This window comes from Echiichthys vipera, assembly GCF_963691815.1.
Source record: "Echiichthys vipera genome assembly, chromosome: 10".
In the NCBI taxonomy this organism is placed as follows: Eukaryota; Metazoa; Chordata; class Actinopteri; order Perciformes; family Trachinidae; genus Echiichthys; species Echiichthys vipera.
In genome coordinates this window covers 21,797,019-21,809,576 of record NC_139835.1, presented here as the reverse complement: position 1 = coordinate 21,809,576, position 12,558 = coordinate 21,797,019, and the positions used below count along the sequence as shown (strand labels likewise).

General features: G+C 42.1%; 1 protein-coding gene across 1 annotated transcript in view; it reads right to left on the bottom strand.

Annotated features, from left to right (window-relative positions):
- Positions 1–12,558, bottom strand: part of dcaf6 (ddb1 and cul4 associated factor 6) — a 28,086-nt gene that overhangs the window by 6,725 nt on the left and 8,803 nt on the right. The window contains exons 3-13 of the mRNA XM_083922143.1: positions 12,287–12,379; positions 11,289–11,474; positions 11,088–11,201; positions 10,270–10,405; positions 9,313–9,524; positions 7,398–7,491; positions 6,778–6,897; positions 5,653–5,997; positions 5,149–5,367; positions 2,777–2,836; positions 364–553 (exon numbers count right to left, since the gene is read on the bottom strand). Coding sequence (XP_083778269.1) covers positions 364–553; positions 2,777–2,836; positions 5,149–5,367; positions 5,653–5,997; positions 6,778–6,897; positions 7,398–7,491; positions 9,313–9,524; positions 10,270–10,405; positions 11,088–11,201; positions 11,289–11,474; positions 12,287–12,379 — 1,769 coding nt within the window. The remainder of the gene's footprint in view (positions 1–363; positions 554–2,776; positions 2,837–5,148; positions 5,368–5,652; positions 5,998–6,777; positions 6,898–7,397; positions 7,492–9,312; positions 9,525–10,269; positions 10,406–11,087; positions 11,202–11,288; positions 11,475–12,286; positions 12,380–12,558) is intronic.

Genomic DNA, 12,558 nt, shown 5'->3' with positions numbered 1-12,558 from the left:
ATTTTTCCTAGTAGATTTTTCTGTCCCCACTGAGCGTCTGTGCCAGGTGGGTTTGACTGTGATGCCTGCCATCGATCTAACTATAAAGGGAGGACTCTCAAGAACCGTTCATATGATCTACTTCACACTTGTTTGGGACCACTTTACATTTTTAAGCTGATATAAGGCCGCCTTTAGAGGGTTATTATCACATGCTGCAGGATTAAAGAGATGCTATATAAACAATGTTGACAGTTCTGCATTTCACGCTCAAATAAATCAACTTCAATCGAAATAATCAGCACAATAAATGAGGGGAGGAGAAAAACGGTTCACAGTGATTTCAGAGGCCTTTTATCTCCCCGTGCTCAGACGATCACACACCACTCATCGGTGAAGTCCAGCTTGATGGTGCTGGTGGTGGTTCCCTCTGAACTGTAGTGTAAGCTGAGGACTGGCTCTGCTCCGCTGGGTCGACTTGTGCTGGTCATGCCGGTCGTGGTGGCGGGGGCCGTGGTGCTGACTGGTACAGAAACAGGTGGTTCAGGAGGTGAACCCGAAGCTTCTGCTGCTCCTGAGAGGAATAAACACATGCGAAGCAAAACAGGAAGAATTTACTGTGAATCTGTATTGACTGGTTATCTTCTCCAGTTCATCACAGCGTGTAATTGGTTGTTTAAAAAACGTGAAACCTTCTGCTGCATCACTTCCATATTGATCAACAACACAAGCATGCAGCGGACATTAACAGAGCAGACGGAGGTGGACACGCTGTAACAGACGACTATCACCACAGCAACACGACAGAAACACACGAGATACACGAGTCAGAGCCCTGAAGGATCGTTACACACCTCAGCTGGTTATCACAGTCCATTAACAACCTGCTTTATAGTATTAGGCACGATTTATTTTTACCCTCTAGACAAAATACTGTAGTTTGCAATGAAGGATTTGTGTGTTACATTGCTTCTGGGAGAGCACATATACAGTTTTTAATTGTCATTTTTTAGCTTTACAACTCTTTACAACAAATTTCCAGTCACCATGGTTGTATTAATGTGGATGAAGAAGCCTCACAAGTACAGTATTGTATTTTTATCTCATAACTAGAGCTACAATGATTCAGAGTCAATTTATAAAGTTGATCAGCACAGTTGGTCTGTCTGACGTTCCTGACGTTGTTCCGTTTTCGTTGCCACCGTACTCTACGGGGGAATTGTTGGGTCTATGTTTATCATAAATAAGTCAAAGAGTGTGGTCTATACCTAGTTTTTAAAGTGTCCTGAGATAACTTTTGTTATGATTTGGCACTATAAATAAAATGTATTTGAATTGAATCAACAGAAAATGAATCTGCAACTGTTTAAATAACTGATTAACCCTTTAGGTCGGCCAAACAGAAACAGATATGTTTGAGATCATTTAAAATTGTCACATATTTTATCCACCAGAGAGCACTGACACGTTTATATTTTAAAAATAAAACGTTGCTTAAAATGAAAATTGGCCTCTTTAAAAATAACGCTTGCAGCAGCATGAGTACGATAACTGTCATAGAATAAATCACAGTTTCATCTTTGTATATGCTTTTAGACAATTAGCAGTTACAAAGACTATTAAACGAATTAAAATAGAGGTTTTGACAAATTGAAACATTTTTTAAACGTTATGTGTAAAAAAAAGCCATTACCCCATTTGTAAAAATTAAATAATTAAACATTTATTTTCAATAACGGACAAATAATATGTACACAGTATGATCAGTGTGAGTCATTTTGATATCACGGTATATCATGAAACCGCTTTATCACCGCTATAAGGAAACTCAGTCAAATGATTGTGTATAGTTTTTATGTTTATATATATATTATATAATATATATATATCGTAATCAAGTATTGATCAGGCACTAGTGAGAATATTTGCTGGTTTTCTTCGTTTTCTATGATATTATATTTATTGTAAATTTATATTTGATATTGAGCAATTATGTCGATAATGGTGAGAACATAAAAATGGAAGTTAATACAGGATTATTCATTACAGAGTGTGGAGAATGGGGTAGTATCAAATAAATATATACTTCTTACTAATCCTTTTCAGAGATGTTAAATTGGTCAAATATTTTGTTGGTTCATTTACATTGTTTAGTTTATTCATTCACACATTTTATTTTTCTATTCTCTCGTATTTCTTTTCTTTTTCTCACATGTTCAAAATAGAAAGAAAAAACTAAACTCAATTAAACATGAGCAAGAGAAATCAAAACTAGGTAAAACTGAGGTAATGTGTGTTATATTGTTTTGGTTTTGTTGTTTTTTTTGTTGTAATTTGGGCGAACGAACCCTTTAAGTACAGTTTGTCTTTAGGACCCTCCTGCACCATGCACACCACCAGATCCATGTAAGTAAGTCAATATTCAGATAATATAACTGTCATGGTATCTGTTGATGACTGTTCATGACCCAGAACACTCAAGAGATTAGTATGATTTCATTATTGTTATTATTATTATAATTATTATTATAGTATCCTTCAGTCCAAGTTACACTAACTTGGCTCAGATAGACGCGCTCTGTCTAAATGCAAGCACAGAAATATGTGTCTGGACAGATGACGGCAGTGATGTGAATGACAGGAGAGTAAAGTGGTGGACACAGAAATAAGAAGCGTGAACACAACGGTGGAAAGACAGTGTACAGAGGTTTGAGAGAAAGCGTTTGTGTTGACTAAAGAGGATGAAGAAGAAAAGCGAGTTGCAGGGTGGGGGAGATAGGGTGGGGGGAGGACGCACCCTGCTGTTCATCAAGAGTCATGGATCCCAGCTGTTTGTTTACCACAGACGAGGGGGAATCTGGAACACAAATGAGACCGACTAAACATCGGACACAGAGGTCGAACCCGAGGGCTCAACACAGTCAAGGCTCACGAGGGTTAAGAAAAACTCTGAAGTCAAGTTAAAAAAACAAAACAAACAAAAAAACGATCCAAGGCCAAGCAGGAGGAGCTGTAAAATCAGCCAAAGGAGGGAAAAAAAAGCTTCATCTGATCATTTCACACAAAAGTATCAGAGATTAGTAGGTCTGAACAAGATCACACATGCTCACTGCACGTCCTGCGCGTAAATGGTTAATCCCGGCAGAGTCTAATAACCATCAAGTGTACTGTAAGACACCTCCAATGGAAATACATTATAATAACATTCTGTTCGCTTTGATGACCTTGAAACAATCCAAATGTCTCCAACATGTGTTTTTTAAATGACATGAAATTAGTGATAACAAATGTGAAGGCCGAACAAAAGCCACAATTCTCATCCAGTCGTCAGTGCAGCCTGGTTTTAACAAAAACAATACAAGCAATGACTTGTTGGTGTCAGATGTCCCACAAAGCCCCTTTCAGACATGCAGCTTAACACGTGAATGTGATGGAAAATGAACCGACACTCTCGCGGTCGAACGAACCACTGAGTCCCTTTTTTACGTAAAAGTCACAACTGCAACCTTACAGGACAAGTATCCGAGTTGAATAGTGTCACATTAACATAAAGGCTGCAGAAACACAAGGTATTAAATGTACTTCTTCTTAATAATTATCTTTAAAGGTGACATGGTATGCAACATGCACTTTGTCGTGGCTTTTTCATATAAATGTGTCCCTTGTGTGTCTCGAGACCCCAAGAATACGAGAGAAGACCACCCTGTCTCTTTTTCTCTGATTTTTCTCCTTCTCATGTCAGATCACCCTATAAGATGATTTCTCCTCTTGCAGTGTGGGGAAAAAAACACTCATAAATTCAGAAAACCTTTCCACAACCAAAGTAATCAATCATTGGACTGCACGGATGGATAAATATCCAGTAAAAATACACTTTACACACAGCATGGGATAATGATAGGAATAAAATTTAACCTTTAGGCATTATACCTTTGTGCACACAGACATTAGAAAATAAGCAGCTGAATTCGCTCTCTAATGAACAATGAAACTGACAGAATGTACAAATGGATCCACTCTGAGAAGCAGTGGCAAGCACACAATGAGGGATGGGGATCAAGAACCGGTCCCAAATAGTCCAATACACAGGAATCGCACAACTCTAAGCTTATTATTTCTTGTTATCAATGCTTTTCTGACAGTTAAAGATGGTCACACTTGTGCGTCTATGCTGCTGGAAACGTCAAAGAAACGATCCAAAGCTCGGCTTCATTACACAGTAAAGACGACGTCGGTGCAGCCCGAAATGTCTGTAAATTTATCATTTCAAGTGAAGATGGAAACATGCCACATATTTGCCACAGAGCAAATATATGAAAAGGAGGTGAATATCCTGTTATAACAACTTCAGCACCAAGCAGGCTGAACAGGGAAAAACCTAAATTTAAACAAATGCTGTACAGATATTAACTCATTTCATCTGTACTGTGGTCACACTCTGAGGTAATAAAACAACTTGGGCTGAAGCTGAAAACCTGTGTGGGCTTACACGCAGAACATGGATGAGGAATCGATAAAGAATCGGTCTCAAGCGTATCAATCCCCATCACTTATGATGCAGACACAGAGAATGCTCTCCTTACATTTACATCATTACATTTGAAGCTTTTCTTGCACCAGAATACTGAGGACTTAAGCCATAGGGAACATTTACGTAAAAGCCAGAACAAAGTGAGTTATGTGATTCCATGTCTTAAAAGGGGCTTTAGTTATGATTCCCAAGTCTGAGTGTGATCAAACCCAACAGTCCAGACAGCAGATCGGTATGTATCGTTTAAAACATGGGTGAACAACCACACGAGCCATGAAGACGCCAAAGCAGAGCTTCATACTGACTGGTGCCACTCGGGTGAAAACTCAAGCAACAAGTGGAGCGATGGAGTGACAGCGTTAGTGAGTGAGGGGCTGAGCAAACAACGGAGAGGCGACACAGTGACGACTGCAGAGGTTAATAAGTACAGTACAAGGTGCATTATTGGGGGAATGGAAAGAGGATCACTGTGAGATTAGTGGTCAGTTCTAGCAAGGCCGGGTCCCTCTGGAGCCTAACTCTCTCTACAAACAAGACCTGTCTGTCTTTGCTACATAGAGGGTCAGATGGCAGGGGAGCGGGCCCGGGCAGACAGTCTGTATGGAGGGGAGGTGGGGGAGCTCAGAGGGGAGGGTAACCTGTACGGGGTTGCGTCTCAGTAGCAGCAACAGCAGCAGCAGCAGTAGTAGAAGAAGAAGTAGTAGCTCTTTGTGACTGTCTCTCAGGGACTGCAGAGGAAGAAGAAGAAGAAGGAGAACGAGCCACTCGCGGACCCTGTCCTGGTGGGTCAGCCAGCCGAAGTAACCTCTGCAAACGCCTACACACTAAACTTATGGGCAGCCGATGAGGACCGTACTCTGACAAAGAGGCACAGGAAGAGAGGGAGAGTGAATGCACGATTAGAAGACTGAGGGGGAGGATGTGAGGAGAGGAGCAGAGAGTCAGGAAAATAAATGAGGAGACAGACAACAGGATGCTGAAGGGAAAGAGAGTGAAGTGAGGCTGCTGCTTGAGTGGAGTGGCTCCAACAAACACACACACAAACATACACACACAGGGGAGTTGATCTGAGGATATCCACTCCCTGCACTGAAGAGTAAAATGTGAATTGATGTTTCCGTGTATTTTGTCAGTTCTCTTACCTGAAAGAGCAGGTTCTGAGGCGGGTGTGGGCGTCGCCGTGGGAGTCCCGGTTGTGCCTGCCTGACTCCTCTGCTCCGAGTCAGGCGAGGAGGCGACGGGGGAGGAGGAAGGGACCGAGCCCTCTACTGACGAGGAGCTAGAGGGAGGAGGGGCTGTGACTGTTGATGACGACCCTGAGGAAGAAGAGGAAGTGGATTTAGGCATGGCGGCAGCGGCGGGGACAGGACCGGCAGGTAACTCCGGGGCGTTTGACGCGGGTCTCTCTGGGACGCTGGGTGCCTGACTTGAGCCTCCAGCAGGAACAGCTGGAGTAGTCGACGCCCCCTCTGGACGGACAGCTGTTCCTGAAACAAGAGAATAAACAGATGTTTACGATCTTCAGGATGAACTTTTTAAGTTGTAATTAGTCTCACAGTGAACCTACAGTATGGTCTGGCTACACCGGCTTATCAATCTGGGATAGAGATAAAGACACTTGTTTGTATTTCTTTAAAACAAATCTCAATCCTCTATGGTGGTACTAAGTCCGATAGCGGAGATAGCAAAAGAGGAGAACATCAGGCAAAATGTCAGGCTTTCTCCTTGCACTCAGACAGACTCAATTTGAATAAAATCTCACAAAATGTGACTCAAATCCACCTGTGTGGTAAATATTAATAATTTATGCACATGTGTGCTGCATAGTTAATCCCCTGCCTTTATGTCCTCTATGAAGAAACCTAAAACACGTCACTGTAAATGTGCCAGTGTGCCATTTTAAACACATAAGTAATGTTAAAGACAACTAACAGCCAAAACTGTAAAAAGAATTGACATGCACCCCTCTAATTTCTTTTGCAAAGGTTTATAGAATTTGTGAGAAACATCTAAGTCATAATGTGAAGATTTATGTTGTTCACAGTAGATTTAATGTTATTAAATGTTATTGAAAGTTACATGGCATGAGAAATGCCACATATCAACACCATGTATATCCTAATATTTGCAATGCCTCTCCCTAAGCAGGCCTTTAAAATACACAAACTCAACAACAAAATATACACAAAAATAACACTCACAAACACACATGAATAACTTAAGGACTTTGAGTGGGAGTGTTGAGTCAGTACCATCGAATGCCTCACCTCTGGGTCGTGTCTGAGGCCGAGTTCCTCTGCTGCTCTGAGCTTCGCTGGCCTCCTCAAACCAACGAGACAACATGTCAGACATCCTCTGCATCAGAGACACGTTCGGGCTCTGCTCTCCTACAAGAGCGCAGGAGGAAAAACGTTTTTTTTTTACAACACTGGAAATGTTAAAGCAAACATGACAACGTTGAATATGGACGGAAAAGAAACAAGACAGTTAATTTGACCAAAAATTGATTCAGTGACCTTTCCCCTGAATTGCCCCACCGGGGACAAATAACGTTTTTTGAATTGAATTGAATTGAATTATATTTTGCAATGTGTATCACATATAACTGCTTATACAGTTCGACACAGGTCACTACATGTTAAATGTGAAAGAAGGAAAGATGTTGTGTTTTGATTTTGCAGCCTTGCAAGAAAATGTAATAATTTGTTTACTTTTTATAATAAAGGATTGAGGGGGCCAGTTTCAACAATACATTTTTAAAGGTCCCTTATTCTGCTCATTTTCTGGACCATATTTGCATATTTAATGCACGAAAAACATGTGGGGGGTGTTGGGAAACTCCCGGATCTGTAATTTGAGACCTCTGCTTTAAACGTTACAATCTTACCGTCTCTCTCCCTCTCACTCTCAGGGCGAGCTCGGGGTCCAGTGTCGGACCAATCACCTCGTAGACGAAGGCGCTTCACTGGAGGTTGCCTCAGCTGTGTCACACACACACACACGCACACACAGAGAGAGGGAGAGAGATTAGCAGTTTGTCAGTCAAGGCATGGTCAAAAATAGCTCCACTGCCAAAGCAAAACACTGCTCGTCTCTGTCAGTGTCCTCTTTAAAGTCCCCCCCTCCTCCCCATTCCCCCCATCCCCTTCTGGCTGCACGACTGAGGGTGCCTCCACTTTCCAGTCTCCTGGCTCGCTTTGCAGGGCAACAGGCTTAGAGCCAGAAATAGAAAAAGGGGGTCTTAGTGCAGGGACTATCAACTCCTCTAGTCAGGAAATGTCATCAGGGCTGATTATGGGCTGGAGGTGATGAAAAGAAGCAGAGGCTGAGAGAGATAGTGGAATAAAGCAGAGAGCAAAAGGTCCTGAAGGAATGAGATTACAGGTTGAGGAAACGGAGAGAGATAGAGAAAGAGATAGAGGGAGAGGTAATGAGCCTTTACTTTGCCACCCCCCACCTCAGCATGAACTATTTTAGAGGATAGAGGAACACTGCCTGCGTCGGTCGCTGTATTTGGAAAGGAATGCGTGTGGTGGTTGCATCTCGACATAGCTGAACTCAACACGAGGCTTTGAAACACTGGCTCCGTGAACCAGCACATTCAGACACAGAGGACGGGCAGTACTCGCAGTAAACACTTTCTAGACCCAAACAAATACGACGAAACAGATACAGTTCAGAAAAAACACTAATGAACTCGTGTTTTAGATTTGGTTTTAATCAATAATCCACCTCAAAGTGCAATTCTGGCCTAAAATCATCCCGTGGCCATCGAGACATTTTTTTGTGTATGAACTATTAATGGAGAGATCAGGGAGAGCCGGACATGGCTAACACTGATTAGCTCGGGGCATTAAAATGCTTGTTGCATTAAAATGTCTTTTTTAACCGGCACCGTGAACCAGCACATTCAGACACAGAGGACGGCCAGTACTCGCAGTAAACACTTTCTAGACCCAAACAGATAAGACGAACCAGATACAGTTCAGGAAAAACACTAATGAACTCATGTTTTAGATTTGGTCTTAATCAATAATCCGCCTTTTTTTCCTTTATCACAGTGCCCCCCCACACCTTCCTCACCCCTCCCTCGCTCCACTGCATCAGCCAGTGCAGATTTAGCACTGATGTCTGCAGTGCTCTCAGACAAGCAGCCAAAACAAGGTCTCTTGTTGAGTTTGTTTACAATAATCCTCCCATTCATGGAAGATTCTGCTTGGCCACACGTGCTTGCATTTATTTCCTACATATACAAATAGCACCAACTAGGTGCATTATTACAATATGTAGTATACAAAGGGTTTCATCACTTTCATGTGGAGTTTATGAAACATCATGTTTTTTAGATAAAACCATAGACTGTATAAATAATGGATCTACGTCAAGGTCCGTTCTCTCAACTCGAGCCAATCGTCCTCGCCTATGCGAGTCGCCATCTGGTCAACTGACTCCGCCTCATTTCCTCTCACCAAAAAGGAGATACGTCCATCTGCTGACGTATACGTCCGAGGAGAAGTGAGGGCCAGCGGCTAGCTGTCACTCAAGACGCCGCGCCTAAACATACAGACTAGAATGTTTTTTTGTACCAGGCCTTAAACAGGTTTAATTATGCTGTGAAATCGGCCTGTTTAATGTAGGGGTCAATGAGAAACTGCTCTATTATGAAATCTGGAAACTCGGAGAACCGCAGTTTCCGCACTTCCTTATGGGATCAACCAGGAAGTCGCTGTGGTGGGCGCTTGGTTAAACGTGATGAACCTAGACTTTTTCATGACTCAAGCCCTCACTGTACGCTCACTCACCTCCTCCCTCCTCTCCTCAGACGGGCCCTTCAGCTCTCGGGCCTGGTCATCTTTGGGATCGAACAGGTAGATGTAATCGGAGGAGTAGCTGACCAGCACCTCCTGACCGTCCTCGCTGTAGCAGAGAGAGGTCACGCGACATGACTTGTTGGACAGGTGAGCGGGAACGAACCTCACGCACATGCCCGTCGTCCCCCGGCCCATGTAGTTACCTGCGGGCGAGACAGAGAGTCCCAGAGATGAGCCTCGAACTCTCACTCACTGGTCCAAAAACGAAGACAAAGCTTTGAATCCAAGAACAGCAACATAAACTGATACTTTTATACTTTTAAACTACACTTTTATCTTGTTAAAAAGTCATCCTTTAATCCTTTTTTGACTGATTTTTTTTGTCCCATTTCATCTGTCTTGTTCAATTTTCTGCTTATTCTTCTGATACAAAAACGTATATTTAACATATACTAAGAGATAACAAATATCTAGAGAAACAATATTTTTTTTTTATTTCATTGTGTCGTTTTATGTCTTATGTAAACACTAACATGTTATTGTCTATACAAATAAACTCTGCCCTAACTGTAGTTTAAATTGTCTGCTCTTTCTTTTGTTTTCAGTCTTTCAACATAAAACTTATTTGGTGTGACTGAACGATGGTCGCTCTATAAATAAAGTTGATAATGTATTCTAGGTGTTAGAAGCATTTCAGAGGAAGAGGAACAAAAGACACAAGGAGGACCAGATCGGTTTCATATCAGTTTCACTTATTATTAACAGCTAATTACCAGTACGCCAACAAAAATAAAAGGCAAATTTTACTAACTGGTCTTTTATTGCTATGTGAGACTCTTTTCCCTCTCAAGGACGTCTGTAGTGACTTCAATGTGAATCGACTATTTCTACATAAATATAAAGAAAGAGGAAGCTGAGTGAAAGATGTCAGCCTGCAGGAAAGCTTGCCTGTCGCTCTGGTGCCCAGCATGCGTCTGTCGTAGATCCGCACTGAGCTGTCAGAGCAGCCCACAGCCAGGTAGTACGGCACCAGGGGAGAAATGGATATCGAGGTCGCTGCCCTTCGACAGTTTATCAGGATGTCCTGAAATCAAAGAAACAAAAAAAAATTTGAATTATGTAGCAGCTTCAGACTGGAGGACGATTAGTGCAACAGTTCAGTTTGGCGGAGGAATTCAGAAAAAAAACGTTTTTTCACTGGGTTCTTAATTTTCCAGCTGCTGATGCCCACTTGTCACACTAACAGGTTGTAGGGTAATTAAGAGAGAGATGTAACAGAGTCTGGTGTGACAGTATTAAGGTCACTGGTGCTGATCTGGAGCAGGAAATACGAGAAGGTGCAACACAATCTAGAGGACGGACAAAACACACATACACACGCCAAGAAAACTGCTTTCTGAATTGCTGAAGAATTAACTGTGAAATGTGTGCAATATAATATATGGATAAAATAAAATGAAGTAGCAGGAACTTGATTGTTTGAAATAGACACAACTCTACATTTTGGCAGTTAAAAATGCATTGCACATTATTATGTAGGCTACTAAAGCTTTTAAAGAACTTCAGGTTGAGAAGAGTAACCAGGTAAAACAGGACATTATCGTCCATAACGTGCCAGTTTTTCCACTGTGAAAAAAATAAAAGATCACTGACAGATTAACAAGTAACAATATGTTATTGACACTTAGACCCCCCCCCCCCCCCCGTGTCAAAGCATGACGCATCACCAACTGAAATGAGAAAAAACATCACAGCTGTCACCGTACGTCTTTGCAGTCCTCTTTAGTGCAGCTCGTCTTCGTGCGGAGGTCAAACCATCGCACCGTGCCGTCCTCCCCACACGACAGAAACGTGTAGGGGTCATTTGGTACCGTCATAATCTGACGAAAACAAAAGAGGAGGCTGAGGTTAGGACGTAGAAACCACGGTGGAAACATGTGAATGCTCTGTGATGTGCTGTCCAGTACCTCATAAGCTGTTCCATAATGGCAGGTGAACTGACACTGTCTGTTGTGCTCAGGACTCTTCTCTGTGTTGGTGTAGTAGATGATGCCGTCTCCGGAGCAGGAGATGATCTCCTGGTCGTTCGTGTGGGGCATGAACTTGGCGCTGAAGATATTCGCCCGATGACCCGAACGTATGGACTTCTTGACCTGAGGTAGAGAAAATACACGATGGCTGGATGGGAAGTAACTGACAGAGAGATCTCCACATCCACTCGGGTCACACCTCAAAGTGCAATTCTGGGCTAAAATCATCCCGTGGTCTTGATTGGCATTTACAAACATCAAATGAGCCATCGAGACAGTTTTTTGTGTATAAACTATTAATGGAGAGATCATGGAGGGACGCTAACAGCCGGACATGGCTAACACTGATTAGCTCGGGGCATTACAAGGCATTAAAATGTCTTTTTAACAACTAATACTGCTCAAAATAACACCAAATGGTCTCTTTACTTTTGGATTGCATTTGGTAATCGACTTGAATGGACTTTACTATGAGAGGAGCTGGTACCAGGGCCAGTTGGTAAGTCTTTAAAAACACTCGTTTAATAAACTCTGGGTTCACAAACTACATTGTTGGTGCTTTGTTTTCTGCGTGAGGACTCTTATCATGCTACTGCAGAGGTTTGGTGTTTTTTGAACAGTATTAGTGGTTTAAAAAGACGTTTTAATGCCTTCACTGCACTGCCCCGAGCTAATCAGTGTTAGCCATGTCCACTGTTAGCAACTCTACTGGATTTCTCCGTTAATAGTTGTTACACGAGAAAAACTGTCGGCTTATTTGATATTTGTAAGGGCTGAAAAAGATCATGGGATATTCTGAACATTTTTTCCGCTTAAATGAAGCTGTAAAAAATGTTTCTTTATTTGCTTTTTGTTCATAGACAAAAGTTACATTAGCCCCTTGTGCTGTTCTGCCATTAATAAAGTGTGCATTAACCGTTGTGATTACGACCTACCTTTTTGTTGTACGGGTTGGAGATAACCAAAAAGGTGTCGTCTGACCCAGAAAGGAGATATTCACCGGTGTCGTTCCAGGATATAGTGTTGACCTATGGAGAGAGAGAAGTTCAGTGCTGATCATTAGAATCTGACAGAATGCGGCACAATAGTCGTTTTATTTCAATCGTCTTGTTTTCATGATTGTTGGACGACAAAATCATAATTGAAAATAAACCTGGAATAAACTCCAGGCCTAACTCACAACCCAGAAATGAACCGTGTGACGAGG